General features: G+C 49.7%; 1 protein-coding gene and 1 long non-coding RNA gene across 4 annotated transcripts in view; one reads left to right on the forward strand and one right to left on the reverse strand.

Moving 5' to 3' along the window:
• Nucleotides 1-434: 434 nt before the first annotated feature.
• On the forward strand, nucleotides 435-7703 carry LOC309970296. The gene is made up of 3 exons (XR_014326679.1): nucleotides 435-1995; nucleotides 6417-6628; nucleotides 7571-7703. It is a non-coding gene; the product is annotated as an uncharacterized lncRNA (long non-coding RNA).
• Nucleotides 6623-22222, reverse strand: part of CIT (citron rho-interacting serine/threonine kinase) — a gene marked incomplete at its 5' end in the record, with an annotated part of 169926 nt that continues 154326 nt past the window's right edge. For all 3 annotated transcript variants that reach the window (XM_082852595.1, XM_082852596.1, XM_082852594.1), the window contains 13 exons: nucleotides 6623-7507; nucleotides 8385-8685; nucleotides 13088-13267; nucleotides 13395-13473; nucleotides 15059-15139; nucleotides 15687-15815; nucleotides 15907-16015; nucleotides 17540-17632; nucleotides 17998-18137; nucleotides 20114-20249; nucleotides 20346-20426; nucleotides 21689-21858; nucleotides 22077-22181. In XM_082852595.1, the coding sequence (XP_082708721.1) occupies nucleotides 7484-7507; nucleotides 8385-8685; nucleotides 13088-13267; nucleotides 13395-13473; nucleotides 15059-15139; nucleotides 15687-15815; nucleotides 15907-16015; nucleotides 17540-17632; nucleotides 17998-18137; nucleotides 20114-20249; nucleotides 20346-20426; nucleotides 21689-21858; nucleotides 22077-22181 (1628 nt within the window). In that variant the 3' untranslated portion in view covers nucleotides 6623-7483. The remainder of the gene's footprint in view (nucleotides 7508-8384; nucleotides 8686-13087; nucleotides 13268-13394; nucleotides 13474-15058; nucleotides 15140-15686; nucleotides 15816-15906; nucleotides 16016-17539; nucleotides 17633-17997; nucleotides 18138-20113; nucleotides 20250-20345; nucleotides 20427-21688; nucleotides 21859-22076; nucleotides 22182-22222) is intronic.

Genomic DNA, 22222 nt, shown 5'->3' on the forward strand with positions numbered 1-22222 from the left:
ACAGTATCGTGTTAGGTTCAGGTCTACAGCATAGTGAGTCACTGTTTTTTGTAGCTTGCGTGTCACTGTAGGTTATTATACTGGGTATGATTCCCTGTACTATGCAGTAAATCCCTGTTGCTTATCTGTTTTATGTATAGTAGTTTATATCTGTTAATCCTGTGCCCCTAATTTGTCCCTCCCCTCCCTTTCCCCTTTGGTAACCATAATTTTATTTTCTGTATCTGTTTCTGTTTTGTGTATACATTTGTATTATTTTTAGATTCCACAGATGAGTGGTAGCGTATAGTATTTATGTTCTCTGACTTAATTTCACTAAGCATAATATTTTCTAGGTCCATCCACGGTGCTGCAAATGACAACATTTATTTTTATGGCTGAGTAATATTCCAGTGTGTGTGTGTGTGTGTGTGTGTGTGTGTGTGTGTGTGTGTATGTATGTGTATACACACCACATCTTAAGTCAGTCGTCTGTTGATGGACACCTGGGTTGCTTTCATGTGTTGGCTATTGTAAGTAGGGCTGCTGTGAACATGGGGTACGTGTATCTTTTCAAATTAGTGTTTTCATTTTTTTCTGGGTATATACCCAGGAGTGGAATTTGCTGGATCATGTGGTAGTTCTATTCTTAGGTGTTTCTGAGGAGCCTCCATAATGTTCTCCACAGTGGCTGCACCAATTTACCTTCCCACCAGCCGTGCAGGAGGGTTCCCTTTGTTCCACACCCTCTCTAGCATTTGTTATTTGTAGACTTTGATGATAGCCAGTCTGACCTGTGTGAGGTATTACCTCATTGTGGTTTGGATTTGCATTTCTCTGATAATTAGCGATGTTGAGCATCTTTGCTTGTGTCATCTTTGAAAAAAATGTCTGTTCAAGTCCTCTGCCCATTTTTTGATTGGGTTGTTTGTTTGGTATTGGGTTGTATGAGTTGTTTGTATATTTTGGAAATTAACTCCTTGTTGGTTGCATCATTTGCAAATATTTTCTCCCATTTTGTAGGTTGTCTTTTCATTTTGTTGATGGTTTCCTTTGCTGGGCAAAAAGTTTACGTTTAATGAGGTCCCATTTGTTTATTTTTGCTTTTATTTCTTTTGCCTTGGGAGACTGAAAATACTGCTGTGATTTATGTCAGAGTGTCTCGCCTGTGTTCTCTTCTAGGAGTTTTACGGTGTCATGTCTTACATGGGTCTTTAAACCATTTTGAGTTTATTTTTGTGGATCAAATATTTTTGAAGTATAATTGAAAATACATAGCTAAGCTCAAAAGTATAAAAGGGATATATTGAAGTACCAGAATTGAAGAAACCGTTGCTGTGTTGGTGAGCTGTGAGCGTGGCCCCTGGCCCCATGGTGGAGGCTCAGAGGGTGGGGGGGGTGGGGTAGGACCCAGTCACAGGCCTCCAGGACCAGGGTTTGACACCCTCACTTGGATAGGAAGTCTGCTTCATGAGTTGGCCCAGAAAAGCACTGCCTTTTCTGTAACAGGAGTTAGAGAATCTGGCTGCTGGCCTGAGTCAGGGCTCAGAGGGAGTCATCAGCCCCAGGCTGCAGGGGGAAACATCATGTTGGAAAATCTCACCTGCAGATCAGCTCTGCTCACAAAGTTCAGATAAAGCCAAGCCAAAAATCCAGTGTAAAAACTAATTTGGAGCCAGTAAACCCAGTAAGAGTCCTCTGCAGCCCTGGGGCCACGGGGGACTCCCAGGGCAGTAACTGCTAGGGTGGGGAAATGTAGCCAAAACCACAGAACCCTGGGATGTGGGTGTCAGCATTCTCCACAGCTGTTCATGTGTCTAAAAGGCTTCATTTTCTTTAAAAAGCAACACAAAAGGAAGTCCCCCGTGGTCCAGAAGACTGCTAACAGACCTAGGTGAAAGTCTCTATACCCAAGAAGCTAAAAGTAATGGAGATTATTTCATGGATATGGAACAGGAGACCCTGTTTGGTCCAAATCACAGGAGCAAAGCCACACTGAGGTGTCCTATGACCCAGGTAATGCTTTCTCTATTATGGGTGAGGACTGGTTACATGGTTGGTTAAAGTGTAACTGAAATTGCTTTTGAATGAAGATATTTTTTTCCTCCAGAAATGTATATACAAATGAATTTATGGAGCCAAAGGTAAGGTCTTTAAATTACTAGTGGGTAAAGTAGTATTGCAAGGTACACAACCGTATGTCAGCATATTGAAACCAAAGATCAAAGGACCCAGGCAAGGTCTTTTCCTTCCCTCTGGTCAAAGCCTGGCTTCATGTTAGAGTTGGCCGTTCCCCCCCGCCATCCGCTGTCTCGGAGTGTGGACACTGGACTGAGATTAGGGATGTCATCCAGTTCAGTGCCTGACTAGCTGTGTGACCTTGGGCAAATCACATGACCTCTCTTAGCCCAGTTTCCTCTCCTGAAAAATGGAAGGGGTTGGATTAGCACTCAGTGATCCCTAGGGCTCCTTTCATTTCACATTGGGAGCCACAAAGCTTTTACACCATGAATGGGATATGGCCACAGACAGGAAGTCAAGGGCCAGAAAAGGAAAAAGTGCCCCTGTAAGCTCAGTTAGGAAACCTCCAAGATGCCAAGGGCCAAGATGGGAAAACACAGAACACCAAAGTGATGCCATGCATGGCTAAGGTCAGAGACTCAACCATTTTAGGGAAAAGCAACATTTCATTTTGCTTAACTCAGTTACTTCTAGATGAGCATGATTTCATTTCTGAGCGTGAACTCAATTCTCCTGATACATGACCCTCCACCAGTGTTTACAAACAGTTTGAGTGCACTGATGAAGACCCAAGTCTCTGGGCCACTCAACCCTCCATCCAGCTTTTTAGCACCTCGCCTGATCAGCAAATCAGTGGAGAAAAGAAGCTAGAGCCTTCTACCCTGGCATGCCAATTATAATTGTCTTCAGGAGAAAACAGTAAGCTACAAACGTATGTACAGGTCATTCCAGCTAATTGTAAAAACATCGACAAGGGCCTTCCTAAGAGTGACCACTGCTGTGAGTCAGACCCTTGGAGAACCAGTGCCCTGCCTCTGGGATCAGCCACTGAGCTCAGCTCCCACAACTGCCTCGTCTTTTTTTTGTCCTAAAGACAGCCAGAGGGCCTGAGCCTGGGTGAGGATGCCAGCCTTCTCTACCTGCCAGGAGTGCATTCACCCATTTCATCTGCAAGACTCAACAGCAAGTGAGAACAAGAGACAGCTCCAGTTGTGTGTACCCTGGATCGACTTTATTTTCCCTTTTTGTGGTTCTCTGAAAGGACAGGCTGAGTTGTGTATAGCAGTAAAGTCATTTCCAGAGTTCTTTACCTCTAACGACCCCTCCAGGGCAAACAGGAGTTCCGTTAATCATTGACAGACTCGGGAGAAAGCCAGGCCATCTGTGTAGTTCCAGGTGTCCACGGCCCTGCCCTCCCGGCTTCGGAAGATAAAAGCCTCAGCGTTTGACTAGGCGACTGATGAAACATTTTCTCATATAAACACTGTGCCTAGAGCCACAGTCTCCATGCTTTTGGCATCATGAGCAGTATTTAAACTGCCAAGAAAGAAATCGGACTGGAACAGGCCGAGCTTCCTCAGCCTCAGCACTATTGACATTTGGGGCCTGGTAGCTTTTTGTGGAAGGTGGGCATGTGGGCCACCCTGTGCCTTGTAGGGTGTTTAGCAGCAGCCCTGGCCTCTACCCATGAGGTGCCAGTAGTACCATCAGTTGTGACAACCAAAAGTGTCCTCAAGGGAAGGGAGCCAAGCCACCCCTAGTTTAGAACCACTGGAGCAGGCCAGTCTGTTGTATTGTGAGACCAAAAGCTTAGCTGGTCCCACCCCTGTGGGCCTAGCATTATTGCTTTAGACTTAAACCTGCATGAATATTTTCTAAAGCAAATCACGTTCAAGAGGCCCAATTCTGAAGACAAACTAGCTGGTCAGTCCTGTTAAGCACATCATCCCTTTTTGGCCTAAGTCTCCAAATCCTAATTTCAGTTATGAATTTGCTTTGCAAGCTGCTGCTTCAGTCTCGTGAAAATTAAGTTGTAAGAGCAGAAAATGTGATGGCTAATTTTGTGCTTAAGAGGTAGGATAGCAGCATGGACGGCTGGGCCTCAGTTTATGGTGTGGCTGAGTAATTTGTTGTTTCTTTGAGGTCCTTGCTTAGGGTCCAGAGAACCTTTCTGGCACATTCCTCTCGGAACCAAACCACATTTACTTACGCTTTTGAAGTGTTACGTGGCTGCCAGGATTCCTCAGGACAATAACTGAAGCGGTATTCAGTGGACTTTTTCTAATTTTATAAGGAAAGAAAGGTTCCAACATTTGACTTGTTCATCTTCCAAATTATTTTCTTTCTTAGAGTTGGCAGATTTTTATCCCCAGCGGTAAAAGAGAAAGGAGGAACAGAATAGAATCGCAAGTACGACTCCTGTCACAGAGCAAGTTTGCTGTGACCCTGCAAGTCAGAATTTGACTGTGGTCAGATCACTTCATTGGAAAATAAAAATTGAAAGCAACAGGAACCATGAGAAAATTACCATTTGCCAAAACCAATGTTTGTCTAGCTCAGCAAAGTTTATACTGACAAAACTAAAGCATCTTAGAAAAATTTACCTTGCAGACTACAAAAATTCATTTAGTTAAAAAGACAAGTGTCTACATTTTAAATTACCTTGATCCGAATTCCTCCTTCCAGAAATCTACATCATTAAAACCGGTGGCGTTATCCTAATGGATGAGAGGAATTGAAAGGTGACCTGTTTTTTCGGTTTGTTATGAACTGCATTATAGGAGAGCTGGGTAGTCCATTCTCCAGTAATCCTTTCAAAGTGGCCTGACTGCCGTGAGGAGCCTTCCAGTTCTGCAGTCCTATAAAGTGACCTTAACAGCCAGTTCATGGTTCATTGGAAGGAATGACCAAACTTCGACAACATTGCACTTCTGGAAGAGAACGTCGCTGGTCTCTTGATTCCAGGAGAGCAGCTTGCTCTAAGCCCTGTGTGGCTCTCCACCCCTCACCCCCAGAAGAAGCCTCCCCTGAAAGGAAGGACGGTCCCAATGCCACGCTCCCAAGCTTAGGCTGACAGTGGCGATACTTTGGGTTTTTATGGGCTCCCTTAAGAAAAGAAGAGGTCTTGCACTAAGGCAAACATTTTAGATCATTGCTTTATTTGACTATTTGTTCAACAGAGTTCATTCCTCTCAAGGTGGATCTTGAACCGTTCCTTGTGATCTTTTCCTCGTTCTGAATAAAAAAGGTAATGAAGAAAAAGCCTGTACTTTTGGACCTAGAATCTTATTTATGCTAGTAAGCTTTGACTGCGGTTTCGTGTTACGATATTTCCTACTGGCATCTCCGTAGTCACACGGAGCTCCCCGCACTCCAGTGAAGATGGCTGTCCACAACTACCACCGTTGAAACCAAAAGTAAGAGTTGAAAAATGCACCTTTTACAATAAAAAAGTAGAAACCAATTCAATTTCCTTTTTTTTTTACGAATATAAAGTTTCTTGTAAATATGTACAGTCTTTGAGCTAGTTCTATAGCAGGAAGCATTTCACAAATGAGACACACGATATACACTTTGAGGGCTAAGAAGCCCATTTCTCGTGGAGATCCTAAATGAGATGCCAAGACTGAAACACCAATTTCCAGTGACCTCTCCAAATACTTGTGGACCAAGAGACAGAAACTTCAGCAAACATTCAGTCAGATCTGCCCTGGAGAAGGGAGGGGATGCAGTGTGACCCCAAAGACGAAGCAACACATAGAACACGACAGCATGACACTGGCCAAGGATGCGACAACGTGGAGGAAGGGCCGTGGGCGTTTCAAACAAGAAAGCACTTCGGTTAAGAGACGAGCAGGAAGGAGCTGGGACTCAGGCCAGGTTGCAATCTGGAAAGTGAGCTGAACCGTGGACACGGGGGTTAAAACGCGGTCACGTTCGCCAGCTGCGGTGGGAACAGGTCTACCTGTCAGCTTACCTAGGATGTGCCCTGGTGGTTTGAGGTGTGGAGAAGCAAGAGAGGCCTGGTGGGAGATTAAAGGCAGAAATAAGGCCGCTAGTTAGCTTGCCAACTGCGAAGCCTCTAGTTGGTTCTTTACCGGTTGCCAGGAACCTCGCACCGCCGGAGGGGAGAGAGAAACTGGGTGAGCCGCACGGCACCTAAGGAGGGCTTCCCCGCCCGGCTGGGATGGGAGAGTTGAGCTGCGGCTTCCTTCTTGAACTTCCTGGTCTTAGTCTAGCCCTAGGGAGAGGCTCGTTTGGGAAGTCACAGTTTTCATGGGGTAGAACCTGGTGGATTGTGTGTGAGCAGAGTTGTCCGCGCGGGCGTCGGCAGGGAGGTGTGGAAGTGTGAGGTGTGGTTTGCTGAAATCCTTCTCTGGTCGTAAGGCTTGAGCGTTTGGTTTTTGTTTGTTCAGTGCTACAGACTGCAGCTTGTGGCCGGTGAGTTGGCAAGTCCCAGAGGGTGTCGGTTCAGCGGGAGCTGTGGGATGGAACTAGTGCATTGGCAGAGCGACCCAAGGGGGCAGCCAGGTCGGGGGGCAGCGCATGCAGTGAACCGCCATGCAGAACTCCTGGGGCGCTCTTCCCAGCCCGGGGAGCCAGGGAGAGTGCGCCATCAGGACAGGAGGTGAGTGCCCCCGGCCCCCTCCTGGACCCCCATCGGTGCCGGGCTCAGAGCAAGTCTGTTGCATGCTTTCCTGGCCAGAGCTACATGGAAAGTGGAGACGGCAGGCCGGTGGGTGACGCTGAGGGGCAGGGAGGGAAGAGCTCCTCGTGGCCCCTTGGCCCCAAGTCACTGCCTCTGAGCCGGGCCCGATGGCCTCCGTACATTCGCAGCTGGTGGGAGGGGAAGTCGTCAAGGCCATCAAAGGCAATGAGAACGGTAAACATTTGGCTAAGATGTCACCCTGGGTAAGACAGGGCCATCTGTGAGGATGGACTGGAAGGAGAGTGGACCTAGGTGAGCGTGGGAGGTTAGCCAGTGGCAGGGGCTCTTCTACGATACATGTCGGTAGTAAAGACCTGATTGTGTGACCTGCTACAAATGACTACAACAGGAAATACGGTGCTATTCAAATCTATTAAGAAGTCTGTTGTCTTTAAAAAATAAATAAATAAAAATAAAACAGGAAAACAAAAACCCAACCAACCCTAGGATCTTAAAGTAGCTATTAATTAGGATTCTAACCACGTCGTAGTTAGCCCCCGGTTGGTTTCCTGTGATGAACTGGTACAGGCTAGAGCTAGGTACAAAAGTTTATGAATGCTTTGAAAGAGTAACAAAGTGCAAAGAGGGTAGACTGCAGGAGGGTGCCGGCAGCTCCCAGGAGCCCCACGCCCCTCCTGGCTGCAGGGTGTCCGTGCTGAGGCAGGTCCGGGTCCAGCTGCGCCGTGGGCACTGGGGTCCCCCCTTCAGCAGCGTTCCATAGTGCGGTTGGTGTTTTCCTGCAGTTCAAGAGGAGTTGGGTTTTCTGGCTGAGATTTATACCGAAGACTGGTCCCAGACCTAGGAGGAGGAGGGGGTTTTGCCATCAGAGGTCAGAAACCGCTGTGCTCACTTTGCAAACAGGAAGCCCAGACTGGGGTGTGCAGGAGCACGAGGCCTCGCCTTCCTGCCGTGAGCCGAGCTTGCGGAACTCACCGCAGAGTCCCCAACACTACGTAAGTACTTCTACTGTTACGCACCCCATTTTATCCATAAATCAGAGGAGATAAGGAAAAGCGTTTAAATGGCTCCCCCCCCCCCCCCCGCGCCGCCCCGTAGTGCAGGGGTGCCAACAGTGAACTGCGGATGGCAGCAGGAGAGTGCAATCCAGAAAACTGGCCCCTGGAACCGGCTGGCCTGCTGAGGAGACACCATGCTCTGGAGCCTCCCCGTGCACTTGGGGGGCCCCTAGTCTTCGGCACATCCCTCCATCTTCTCAGTTGCTAACCTAAAAATTACACAGGTAATAAATACATGCACGTGATTTAAAAATTTTGAAAGGTTCGGAGTTCTTCTAGAAGGCAACCACTGTTACCAGTTCGGTGTAGCCTTCCAGAGAAACTGTTGATGTATATGTGTTTGAAAAAGTAAGGCATCAAACCTTTTGAATAGCATGTTATCACCTGTGTTTAAGAAGGGTGACTACACATCTGTATTTGTTCGTATGCAGAGAGGCTCTCTAGAAACTGCACGCTGGCTGCCTCTGGAAAGGGAACGCCATAGCCCTGGCAGCTGTCACGGTTTGAGGTGCACACGTTATCCATTTGTGCAGCAGGAAGCCCCTTCTTAAGACGTTCCCTTCCTAAGCTTGCTAAGTCCCGCAGACTCCGAAGTACAGTAGCGGCGCCCCATCCCTACAACAGTGGCCCCTCGGGGATGAGGAGGGCACCTCACTCACCTTGTTGACCTGGGAGAGCGGGGTCCTCACGGCTCCCACGGGCAGCCGGCCCCTGCTGCCGTCCTCAAACAGCCTCCCGGGGGAGCGCTCCCTGCGCGTGCTGAGCATCCGGCCGGGGGACTTCTCCCGCTCCAGGGGGCGGCCCGGAGACTTGTCCCTGCGCAGCTCCGTCCGCCCCTCGCGGTAGCGGTGGGGTGTGCCGGGCTCTCGCGGGTGGCTGGGGCCTTCAGGGGGCGCCGGGCTGGAGGCCACGCGCTTAGTGATGTGCTCATTGTACGTCGGCGGGCCTCGCTTGTTGGGGCTGCGATAACGGGAGAGGAAGGTGGGGAGCTGAGCCGTCACAACCCAACGGGGCAGCTTCCTCCTCCTCTGAGCCACCCTGTGCCCCCATCTCACCATGCGTTATTAGAAGACCCCACCGGGAATTCTTCGAGACGCTTATATCGACAGTGAGGCCAGGGAAAGAAGGCAGCGGTGATAGCAGAGGGGAATCAGGCTTCCCGGTCTCGACACAGGCTTTCTGCTGAGCACCCACAGCGCGTCGGGCCCTGTGCTAAGCCCTTCAGGTACCAGTGCTAAGCTCTTCAGCTCGCCAGATCACCCTAACAGCAGCTCTGCAAGCTAGGAACGGCCGTGACCCTCGTCGTACAGACAAGCAGCTGGAGACACAGAGAGGCTGCGAGTCCAGTGCAGGTCAGTGCGACGTCGTACTGCCCACATTCTACCCCGCTGACCCTAGTACTTTCCAGAGCCTAGCGGGCACAGAAGGAAGTCTTCCTTGAGGGGTTAAGCCTGTACTCATCGCTGTCAAGCTGCCAAAGCTGCCCCACTCCTGGGCCTTTGTTGGGTCACCTCTCCTTCCAAGTGGCTTTCCAGGAGTCTTTGGGGCATCCGACACCAGAGGTGTAGGGATCGGGCCTGATATAATTAGGAGACTGAGGAGGGCAGACGAAAACAGTAGAGCTGGCTCAGAAAATGTCTGAACAATTCGTATGACCACTCTAACCCTCCACCCAGCCCTGGGTATGTCAGATGAAGATCTGACCAGACACGGCCCTAACCACCTCTCTGAAGCAGCAAGATCCAGAAACACAGGCAGACAGGACTGACACAGCCTTCGGCGTCGGTTCCTTCCCACCCCTGAGGAGCAGCCAAGGTACTCAGGCCCTTGTTATCTGAGCATAATTAGTGTGGGGAAAAGGCAGACTATTTCACAGAGAAGGTTGCTTGAAGACATCTGATTGATTGGGGCTTTATCTTGGAAAAGTAGAAGTAGAAATCAGGGAAATATATTTTAAAACCTAAATTACAACTGCGGTTACATGCTAAGAATGAACCAAGGATGAATTCCACACTGATTTATTCTGCTCTAATTTTCTCAACAAAATTCTGTGCTAACATGCTGGGTGACATCCTTCACCAGCAGTGTTGTAATTTTTGCAGCAAAATCGTAAAGTCGTTTGTTAAATATTAGTGCCACTGGTTTTCCCAGAGGCCTCTCTTAATCCTTGATATTTAAATCCTTCGCCTTTGGAAGGGACCAAACTTGTTTTTTAAATTACTGGTCTAACTGTAAGGAATCTTTTGTCAATGCCCATAATGGAAAGCAACTGAGCAGCGAAGACACTGACCCAGTGGGGGAGGGGAGACTCTAGAGCAAGTCTGAGGGCCAAATCCGGACAGACGCCTGCTTTTATTGAAGTGAAGTTTTACTGGAGCATGGCCAGCAAATGTGAAAATATTTACTATCTGGACCTTTACAGGGAAAGTGTGCCAGTTCCTTCTCTGCGGTAAAATAGATTGGTGGACAGAGCAGAATAACTGTCTTAAATGGTCAGTCCATTATAAATAATTTCATTCTCTTGCTTCCCTATGCAGCTCAAAATGTGGACATTCCAACAACCCACGCTCAGAAAGCCAGAACTTTCTTGTGTGTGCAGCAGTAAAATTTGAGATAAACCTTGATTTCAAGATGTCGAAATCTGAGCTATCTTCATCTCTTGCCCTGTGGCTTTGTGATATAGAAGACAAAAAAAGAAATTTCCAGTAAGAGTATCTGATTTGTAATGGAAGAGAAATTATAAAGCGTGTCAGGGGCCCGTCGTAAAGCAAGCTCACTGCCCAGAGGAAGAAAAGTGGCTCAAGGAAGGCCATTCGAGAAGTCAGCCTAGGTTGATGGGATAAAGGAAAACACTCGTCATTCTGGGCGGAGCAGGCCATTTTCCATCTCCAAATCCCTTAATAACCAATGCTCTACTTGCAAAGAGTCACATTTCCTGCTCTGCTAAACAGACCCGGGGGCAGTGCAGCCTGCAGTGAATCACATTCTCCCAAGCTGGCCTTCTCCATTCTGGACCTGCCCAAAGCAGACAGCAGCAAAAAGACGGTTTTATAAGCCGAGAGGCAACTAAAGGAAACTGCTGGTTCTCCAGACATGCCCGGCAGCAGCAGGAACAGCAGCAGCATTATTTCTGCCCCTTGTTCACAGGAACTAGAACCATTTTCCACGACAGAGGAAGTTAACTCCTTACAGAGACACCATATCATCTCAAAAGGAAGGTGCCTGGCCATCTAACTAACTAACTAGTGAGGCAGTGGAGAAAAGAAAAATCTAATTACAGTGCTTGGGTTGGCTCTTGGCATGACTGACTTGGAAACTAAATAAAATCTAGACTACAGCCCTTTGAGCAGTCTCTCCTGAGGCACGATCAAGCCAAAAAGAGTGAGAAGCAGCTGGTTATTCAGCACTTCTGGTTTTCCAGCAAGTTCCTGGGACTAAAATCACACTGACCAAACACTTCTGACCAACACTTACATTTCAACAAAAGAAACAGACACTAGTCGTCAGGACATAGTCTCAGAACATTAAATTGACGACTCTCTCTTCTAAGATCTAAGCAGCATTTCATAACATTAAAGGTGGTTCTTCCACCAAACAGTCCCTTGAGAATAAAAACCATCTTGTCTTCAGCTGTGTAGCCCCAGACATTGTGTCTGGCACATGGTAGGGGGTCCACATAACTCTCTATAATAGGGTAGACATGTGGGGTTTGTAAACCAGTCCACAAAATTAAAACCCTAGGTCAATTAAATATTCCCCTGGGTTAAATAAGCTTATCTCCTTTGTGGACCAGGATCTTAAAATTACACATCTCAAACCTACACATCGAACCGAATCTGGCTCCGAGCCCTGGGTGTCAAGACAAAGCCAGTTCCACTTCCACACACTGCTGGTGGGATAACTAAAGGGTACAGCCCCTAAGGAGGAAAACTCACCAACATCTATCAAAACTACCAACGCCCATCAATTTCTTTTCTAGGAATTCATCCTCCAGGTAGACTCCTAAGCATACAAAATGAATGTACAGTCATTTACTACAGCAACAGACTGGAAACAACCCAAACATCCAGTGATAAAGGAGCAGTTAAATCAGGTACAGGCAGGTGAACGAATGCTATGCAGGTGTAAAAAAAAAGAATGAAGAAAACTTCGGATACTGACGTGGAGCAATCTCTAAGACACAGAAGAGTGTGCACAGTATGCTATCGCCTGTAGGACTTCCGAAAACCTGTTTCTCCATGGAAACAACAAGAACACTGGCAAAATTGTCAAACTCAACTTTCTGGAACTCTGGAAATTAACCAAAGTCTTGCAACAATTCAGAGAGTGTTTATGCAAGAAAATGTGCGATATTCACCACCCCCGTCTCCCCAGATCTGCAGTAGTTTTGAAAGCAACAGCCTTGTAACCAGCTGTGAAAACCAGCACCCTGGTAACCACTGGAGGGAGTACATTAGGACTGGAGCTTCCCAAAAGCCCCAGCCTTGGAAAACTGTCACTATCTGACCTATCTGGCTCCTCCCTGGAAAAAGACCATCCTCAGGGCTTGTTTTTAATTGAGCTGATTCAGGTCTTCCTCTCTAGAAATGCCCTATCTCTAGATGTTTACCAAAAAACAAAAACAAAAACAAAAACAAAAACAATGGCTACTGTTTAACATGGCAAATGCCTGAGGTAGTAAGACCAGTTGGGAAAAACAAGAGGCCAGCTACAACACTCAAAAGGAAGTCCTGCATATTCCTGGGGATCTGTAAGGCCAGACACACACAGGCAAGCCTGTCACATACCCAGGGAGAACCTTCCAAGGCCTCGTCTGTCAGCCACAGCTGACTCAGTGCTGCAGGTGTGCCCCAGCACAAATACACACAGTCGCTCAGCAAAGGGTGGGTTCGGTGCATTTAAGGAAATCTCTTTCCAGTCATTCAGCTGACCACCCCTAACCAAGCAGAAACTTCAGTGGCTGCACATAACAAAGGACACAGACTACAGATTTAGTACAAGAGACACTAAACCAATAGCGACAACAACACACCCAGGGAGGGGAAGGGGGAGCTGATTTGCCACGTTGTATTATTTGAAACGTTCAGTTTTCAACAAGAAAAAACTTACAAGACATTCCAAGCAAGAGTAAATAAATAAAGTATATAGCCCATACTCAAGGCCTCATTTCTTCTTTTACCAAGGAGGGGCAGTAAAAATTTTCCTGATGCTTATAAAGGACTCATTTCAGTGCCGCAGATCCCAAAGAAATGTGTGGCTTGAGCTTTGAAGATTGGGAAACTTTCAGCCAGTTTGGCAAGATACCCTTCTGCTCTGCAGGAAAGCACTTTGCCCCCTGTGATGAGGAAGAGAGGGGCGTTACCTGCGGGAGGTGGACGGGCCCCGGTGCTGGTCAGTGCCGGTCTCCTTCACGAGGTTTCCTTTGCAGCAGATGACCCTTAATTTATCCTGATACGAGGACGCCAGGTAAATCGCTCCCGAGGAAATTGCAGGGCCCAGGTAGCGTGGGTTCGGGATTTCCAAGTACGCTCGGGCAGGGGTCCTGTGGAGTTCCAGGAGAGTCTGCATGGCCCGCCACCTCCACTGCTAGGCGGGATGAGAGGGAGCACGGCCCCCCCCGCACCCACACCCAACCGCGAGCTTTTCAAAGCCTGGGGGGCAGTGCTTACCCTAGAGAGGAGCGGGCCTGGATCTCAATTACTTCCAGTGAGTTGAAGTGGGTCACAAACAGATAAGGTTCTCTGTAGGCTGCGTGGCCACCACCGAGCAAGAGCGTGGGGCAAGGGAGGGTTAAGAGAAAATCAAAACCTGGCTGCCATGCCATCCCTGAAGCAATTTACCCTACACGTGCACCCACATGCCTGCATAATGAGACATGTTCAAGTGTACCCCCTGCCACGCTGTTAGCGTGGAAGATGGGAACCGACTTAAGGCTACACAGTCGGGATCAGTTACGTAAATCATGGCGCATCCCTGGAATTCCGCACAGGCGTAAAAATGCGTAAGGCAGCTCTCTATGCACTGATGGGGAAAAAACCCAAGGTGTAGTTTTACTTAGTTTGTAAAGCGGGGTTCAGAATACTGCGTAAAGTGTGCTACCACACTGACTTTTTAAAAAGGGAGGGGGATGAGAATATATTTTTTAATGTGCCCGTTATTTGCATAAAGCACTGGAAGGATAAGAAACTCCAAAAAATGTTTTCCATTCGGGGAGTGGGGAGGGAGGATTTGGGAGACAAGTGATACGGGTGAGACTTCATTGTAGACCTTTTTAATTGAATACATTTTTCTAAAAAATTTAATTAAAAAAGACTAGGTTCATAGATTAAATATTTCTGGTCTTAGTACTATATTTCTACATCACAGTGTCACTCAAACTCTAGGATATAATGAGAGCTGTTTTTGGTCTTAAAGGGAAAAAGAAGATTATCACTATTACTCCTTGCGGTGAACTGTTACTTCGGCATCAGTCGTGCCTCCTAGTACTCAGGCCCTTGTGGCCTCTCCTTGCCTGGCATCGGGCTGAACCAGCAGAATGTGGTGGAAGTGAGAAGGCCTGCCAGCCCCCACTTTTGCACTCTTAGGAGAAGCCCACGTGGAGAGAAATGAGGCCTCCAGCCACCGGCCCCTGCTAAGCTCCCACCTGACGGCCAGCTCCAATTGCCAGCCACTTTGTGAAGCCATTTCCGACTTTCTAGGTGTCCCGGTGCCCCTGCTGACACCGTAAGAAGCAAAACTGTCCAGTCAGGCCACAGAGGCTCAGGCAATGATAAGTAGTTGTTTTAAGTCACTAGGTTTTGGAACTTGTCATGAAGCAACAGATAAACGAAATAGCCTTGAAGGGTATTTCAGAACATTCACACAGTCACATATGTACGTTTTGTGTGTGTGTGTGTTCACCCTTTGACCCAGTAGCTCCACTTCTGGAACTTCTGAGCTGGGGATATTTAACAAGTATGCAAATTTTAGGGTAAGTTTTTCATCACAGCATTGTTCACACTTAGAAAAAGAATGGGCCTAATTAGAATTGGCTAAATTGACAGGTGTTCAGCGGTGCTATGGGATGCTGTGTGGTCTTTGACATGATTTAAATGAACTCACAGGGAACGGTCTCCCTTTCTGGCATGAGAGGCCGGTGGGTTTGCCCTACGTGGTTCGGCATCAGGCCTCGGGGTCCCTGCCCTAGATGCTTAACGCGGGTGATGTTTCACGTGGCGCCTGGCGCCTAAGGGGGCCCCAAGCACAGTGCTTAAGCCTAAAGGAATTCCACCTGAGGTTTTTCGCGGGACACCAACTACTGGCAGAAAAGAGCCCCACACCTCGCCTCACCTACCGAAGGCCAAAGGTAAGCGACTCCACTTGAGATCATCTGTGCGGCTGCGTCTTCCGTAAGAATCCACGAACACCCCAAACTCTGCAAGGAGGTAGAGCCCGGGGCATGAGCACGGCCGGAGGCAGGGGTATCAATGACACACACTTTGATGGAAGAGTAAGGAATCCAGCCCAGCGGGCTTGGATTGTGAAAAACCTCAGGAGCTCCGCTGAGCCACGTCTCTCGGGGATTTATTAAAGAAAGAGGGTTCGAGTGAAAGGGGGGAGATAGGAAAAGAAGAGGGAGACGGAAGGAGGAAGAGTCAGGGAGTGAGGAAGGGGGAGAAACAGGCCCAGAGATCTGAGGGGGGAAAAGAAGGAAAGGGAAAGAGGAGAGGGAGAGAAGGGAGTGAGGGGCAGAGAAGGACAGAGCAGGCCTCCCTTGGAGAGACCGACAGCGGCGGACCTGGCTGGAGCCTGGGGGTGGGGCGGGGGCACCCCGGAGGCCCTGGCGGTGCAGGACCGCGTACTCCCCGCAGCAGGACCGGCCCCGCCCCAGGCACACTGGCCACGCCCGGCCCCGAGGACCCTGCTCCGGGGCTGTGGTGCCGTGAGCGCCCCCATCAGCAGCAGGCAGCTGCCGCACTCACCATGGAAGCAGAGCAGGAACTCCTCCCGCTGCCCCGCGCCGTTCACCTGCATGATGGACACGGGGAAACTATGGGAAGAGGAGGCAAACACAGCAGGCGCCAAGGAATGGTCGTTCTTATCCAGGAATTCTGTAAAGGCAGGCAAGAGGCGGAGCCTCAGGACCCAGAAGGAGCCTGAGGTGGCAGCGGAGCGTGGGCAGGGGGCGCGCCCGGGCCCTACCCTCCAGCGTGTACTGCTTCATGTCAATCTCGTAGAATTTATTGGTTCCGATGAGGATACTGTAGTTGGTGAAGTGGACACAGCTGCAGGGCTCCGAGGTCTCGATCTCCTGAGACGGGGCAGAAAGGAGGATGTGAGCGTAGACTTGGGGTGGCCCCTGCTCTCCTCGGGCATCTAACCAAGCCGTGCAGGCGTTGCTGCACAACTTCTTCCTTCTGTCTTCACACCAAGCACATTCAGTCTCTTCATGTCCCTCACAAGGACCCCCCCCCCATCCTTTTACTATCTCTGGGTTCTATGCAACCTGAGACTAAGAAGGTCAAGTTGCACCCCCAAAAAGGGTGAGAAACGCCATTTCAATGAAAAGGTAGCATTCAAAAAGAGAGCTTTAAAACTACGACATTCTAATCAGAAGAAAAAGCCTGGAGGAATACACAAACAGTGGTGGTTAGAGGGAGTGGTTTTAGTTTCCTTTTCCAAGCTTCTAGGTTTCTATTCTGAACCTATATTACCTATATCATTGTTATCATTACTGAGTTATCTCATCTGTCTGAATTATCTGCTTCCTAATTACTTACACTTGTTTTCAGGTCAATCCTAATGGCTTCAAAAACCTAGGCATGCTTATTCCAAATGATGGCCAGGAATTATAAAGAAGAAGTGATTTCTGGGAATTTTCCCGAAGTTAACAGTTCAAACTCTAATCAGCATTATCATCACCACTAAATATTTATTGATCACCTACTAAGTATGAGGAAACTAGTATAACACAGTGAAACGTTAGGGAAAGTCAAACTTCAGTTTGGGTCTCAACTTTGTAACCTAGGATCTTGGCCAGCCTCAGTCATCTTACCTGAAAATTAGGGATGATCTCCACTGTTTCTCACAACTGTTGTGAAAAGCGTGTGAAACAGCCAGCTCAGTCTCTGGTAGCAGTAGGTGCTCAATAAAAATGCAAACTAAACAAGAGCCCGCCCCAGATGAAACAGTTTCTCTAACAGGTAACAACCCTTATATATTCATCCCTCCTTTTACTTTTGAGACTAATCACGAAAGCACCTGAAATACATCAGGCTTAGGATGGGTGGAACATGCCTAGTCTAGGGACAAGAGACAGACTTCTCCAGAAGCGAGGCAAGTGCAGTGATCTCACGGATAGCTGTCCACATCGCAGGCAACATCACAACCCACTGTGCTCCGAGGAGAGCCAGCTCCCGCACTGTGTATCAAAACACAGCCAGCACTGGTTTTTTTGAAGGTCATTAATAGAAACTTTTACAATCTGAGAAGGATTCTGGTAGGTGCCACCAGGGCTTCTAGATCCTCAGAGAGATCTTCCTTTCTTCTACTGGTTCAAAAGAGGGCCTCCTCCATCAGCCACCTTCCTTTCTCCCTTCACAAAAGGCTGAATTCACTGGGCTGGCCAGAGAGGCAGCTCACGCATGCAGGGGAGGAGAGCGAGAGGGAAAAGTGTAAGGATGGGCCGCTCTGGAGCTTTCTCCAGGGAGCAAGACACCCTCCCGCTCTCCCTAAGTCACCCAGGCCGAAGGGCCCAGGCACACACTACGCCCCGAGACAGCACCTTCCCCACCTGCTCGCTGGGAGAGCAGGCCCGGCCAGGCCCGGGACTTACTTTCCGAATGCAGTACTTGCTGAGGTTTTCGTTGTAGCGGAGAATGACAACTTTGTTGGGCATGGCCGCACAGATGCAGAGCCCGCTCTCAATCTGAAAAGCAGTTGATGGGGGAGGGGGGACGGAGAAAGAAGGAAAGAGCGCGTCACCAGTGTGTACACGGGCTCCGTGGCAAAACTAGGAAAGGAACATCAGTTGAGAGCAGGGTCTCTCAAGCCCGGCACTATGGACACTTTGGACCAGGTCATTCTCTGTGGTGAGGGGCCATTCTGGGCACTGTAGGATGTTTAGGAGAAACCCCAGGCCCTGCCCACTAGATGCCAACAGTGCAACCACCAGTTGTGTCGAAAAGCAACAGAAACTTAACCCAGTTTGAGGACACACAATTTTCAAGGTCAAATCAATCAGCCCAACAATTTCAAGAGCCCTTGCCGGCTGAGGCCCGCAGGGGCGCTTACCTTGCCGGCAGCAAACAAGTGGCAGCCCTTGACGGCTTCGAAGATGTTGGGTGAGATGTCCGGCTGGGCGGGAAGGTGAGACTGTGCGAGGGACTGTTTCACTTTCTTCACGTCCACGAGACACAGGGCCCGCTCTTCTCCTGAGGGGACGGGACAGCAGAGCCACAGTGGCGGTTCTCCTCCTCCCCCGAATAAAAACCACACGAGGCCATGCGGAGGCACTGCTTTCCACAAATTCCCATAAACACAGTTTAGGTCCAACTTTTAGATCTAAAAGGAAAATATCTGGCCTCTTGGTCAAGATTTTGGGAGGAAAACAAAAAATTCTGCAGACACAAAATTGGAGAACATGAACTGAATATTCAAAGGTGCTCCCCACCAAAGTCAAGGAATGGGTAGGGGACAACAAAACAGTAAACGCGGACTAATCCAGTATGTGTCACGGTGTCACGAGGGACCACAGAAAGGCTGAGGATGGTTCCACGTTCAAGGAGACGAGGGAGACCTGTGTGAGTGCAGTGCGTGGTCCTGGACTGGATCACAAGCCGGGAAAAAAATAAAGGACATTGCTGGAGCCACAGGTAAAAGCCAGCTATGGGCAGTACATGAGAAAATGGGAGAAGCAACGATTAAATTCCCTGAATTAAAAAGTGAAACTATTCTATAGGATGCTATAATGGCGGATACATTGTTACCCATTTGTCCAAACCCGCAGAATGTATAAGAGTGAGCCTGAATGTAAACTGTGGACCTGGGGTGACAATGACAAGTCCATGTAGGTGCACTCCGGTGGGGGACGCTGATGGAGGGGGCGGCCTGCGCGTGCGCATGCGGGGCAGAGATATAGGGGAATTCTCCCTACCTTCTGCTCAGTTTTGCTGTGAACCTAAAACTGCTCCCAAGAATAATGTCAAGAAGGAAGGGAGGAAAGAAAGGAAAGGAAGGAAAGCAAGAAAAAAGAAACCAGGGGCTTCCCTGGTGGCGCAGTGGTTGAGAGTCCGCCTGCCGGTGCAGGGGACACGGCTTCGTGCCCCGGTCCGGGAGGATCCCACATGCCGCGGAGCGGCTGGGCCCGTGAGCCATGGCCGCTGAGCCTGCGCGTCCGGAGCCTGTGTTCCGCAACGGGAGAGGCCATCAACAGTGAGAGGCCCGCGTACCGCAAAAAAACAAAACAAAAAAATAAGGCCTTGAGAGCAGGGACTTGGGCTGTACCATACCGCAAAAAAAAAAAAAAAAAAGAAACCAACAAAACAAGCCAGCAGCAGAAAAGAGCTGAGAGACCAAAGAAAGCCAGTTCCTGACCATATTACGTCAGGATCCGGCCCCTGGATCCAGCCGGCCAGGCCTGCATGAGACCTGACTGTGGATGTTTTGAACATGGAGCAAATGCATTATTGTTTTCCCCTTAAAAAAAAAAACACACACACACACACACAAACACACACACACACTACAGACATATATATAGTACCACCGATAAAGAGAGGGAAAAAGAACCTTCCTGGCATGAGTATGTGAGAGAATGCCCCTTGTTCTTAGGTGACTGGCTGAAGGATCCAGTCACAGCTGCCACTGACTCTCAGGTGGTTCAAAATAAATGAGAGAGAGAGAGGAGAGAGAGAGAGAGAGAGAGAGAGAGAGTGTGAGTGTGTGTGTGTGTGTGTGTGTGAGAGAGTGTGTGTGTGTGTGTGAGAGAGAGAGAGAGAGAGTGTGTGTGTGTGTGTGTGTGAGAGTGTGTGTGTGTGTGTGTGTGTGTGTGTGTGTGTGTGAGAGAGAGAGAGAGAGAGAGAGAGTGTGTGTGTGTGTGTGAGAGAGAGAGAGAGAGAGAGAGAGAAGGGCGGGGGAAATGTGGCAAACTGCTAACGAGTCGTGCACGCAGATGAAGGGTGTGTGAGAGCAGGGAGAAATGGGAGGCGGGCAGCAGGGCGGGCAGGCGCTCAGAGAGGGGCCGCGTGCGAGCAGAGCGCCGGGGGCGCGGGCACCTACAGGACGCAGAGGGAAGAGCCGCTTCCGCTCCAGCCTGCCCCCAGGAGGGCCTGTTTCTGCGTTCGACAAGCATATGGCGAATCATCTCCCTTACAAGTGAAGGAAAAGCGCCGTGTCCTTGGCCTCCCACCTGCAATCATGAGGAGCTTCTCCAGGTCCTTGATGATGTAAATCTGGAAGACCGCTCCGATCCCTGGGACGTGGGTGAGGGAGTTCTTCAAGACATTCAGCGCGTACAGCCCTTCCTCGGTGCCCACCAGCACCACCTGCCGGGGTGCAAGTCCCCAGGCAGAGCGTGAGGGGGGTCATGTCCCCATAACCAGCCCCGACACAGCCGACGGTGCCCAAAAAAACATGGTCACCTGGTCGCTGAAGGGCAGCGTGCAGTTCATGTCGAGCCGGTCATCGCCTTCCAGTTTCAGCAGGGAGTTTCCAAGCAATTTCTTTTCACACGAGAAAGAAAAAAAAGAGAGAGAAAAAAGAGGCCACGGTGAGCTGAACTGTTCATAACCGGACTGTCCACACAGACAAAAGCAAGAACGGAGAAAAGTTTAATGCCAGGAAGAAGGGCAAGTTCCTCCTGAAGACGCTCAGAAGCACACGTCTACTTGTGGCTTCCCCGTATTTTGATCTGAGCTCAAAAGGCAGGACGTGAATGTTATCGGGATCTCTGGGGTGGCTGTTAATTAGTGTCGGAGCTGTAACTCAGTTCGGATGCAGAACTAAATGAGTGCAGGAGACGCAGAGAGAGAGTCTGTGATACGAAACAAACCGAAGCTGAAGGATGTCCCTGCCAAGGCTTAATAAGCCACACGGACGCTCCTGCCCCTCCAGGTGGTGGCACAAGGGCAAAGCCCAGTGTCAGCAGCAAACCAACCCACTTCTGAGTCTCTTTACCTGAACCCACGCGGGCAGAAGCTCGTAGGAGGTACAGTCAGGGCCCTATTGTACACACATGGATGGGGCGTTCGGTAAAAGGCTCACACGTGGGACAAGGAGATGGGTCATTGAAACAGGTTCACCCACGAGCAGGAGACTCGTGATTGAGGATTTTCCGATTGCTAACACTTAAAGTGTTTATTAGGAGCTAAGTGTTTGAAAAGAGCTGTTGGGTCTTTGGTGGAGCAAACACCAGTGAGTGATGAGCGCTGTTTGTATCCTGGAATGTTCCAGGAGGAGTGATGCCAATCAAGGCCCACCCACATCTCTAACGTCTTCAGGAGAAGTAGGATTTCAGACCTGCCTTCAGAAGAGCAAATCACATAAAAGCAATTGAGCAGGTTATGAAAAGCCTTCCTGAAGGAGACACGGCTGTCGGCAGCCTTTCGTGCCGCTTTCACGGCCAGCGTGCTCGTAACGCAGGCCTTCAAACCACATACACACTTCCGGGTAAACGAGAGAGAGGATTTCCTTGTAAGTACATTTGCCCTGTGCAGCCAGAACCGAGATGTAGTGCGCCCTGAGAGCTGGCTAAAGGGGTCGACTCCCCCATTCTAGAAGGCTCTGGGGTTTGGAGGGGGACCCACGATGCCAGCCAAGCCGCCTCGAAGCCTGGATCTCTGTCGGCACAGAATCCCGGTCGTGACAGTCTCAAGCCATCACCCCTCAGAGAGGGAGGGCAAGGGGAAACACGGCAGCCGACGGGACTCCCACCAAGTCTGCCCGCTTTACAGAGACAAGCTCCGGCGCCCGTGTGCATACTCACAGCATCGGCTTCTGCCTTTTCCCTAGACACTCTCCCACCTGCGACAACTGACTCTAAGGCGGTGACCCAGCGCTGCTTGTCGGGAAAGCTGGGAGCCAGCAAGTAGAGGGTTCTCCCAGGCCAGCAGGTGGTGTGCGGGTGAGATTCCATCTTCAGCACGTAGGGGACATCTAGGAGATTCGACAGAGCACAGGGTGGGGTTCGCCCACCCCCGCTGGGAACAATGGCCAAGCCACACCTGAGTCCCAGTTACTTAGCAGAAGGCGGGGCCGGAGAGCCTCCTTCGCAGGCTGATCCGCCACGTGCCCCTCCTGCCCTTGCTGACGGATCCAGCCCAGCCCAGCCAAGCCCAGCCCAGCCCACCTCCGGGGGCCCCGCTGCTCCCCACCTGCTTTGGCTGTGTTTGCGAGTTCAGAAGCACCAACGGCGCCATGAATAGACACGTCCCCGTCGGGAAGGCACAGCTCAAATTCTTCCGCCGGCCTCTGTCCAGCTTGGTGCAAAGAGGAAGGGCAGAAAGGAAAACAAAGGAAC

The sequence above is a fragment of the Leucopleurus acutus genome, assembly GCF_964270905.1.
Source record: "Leucopleurus acutus genome assembly, chromosome: 13".
Taxonomy (NCBI): Eukaryota; Metazoa; Chordata; class Mammalia; order Artiodactyla; family Delphinidae; genus Leucopleurus; species Leucopleurus acutus.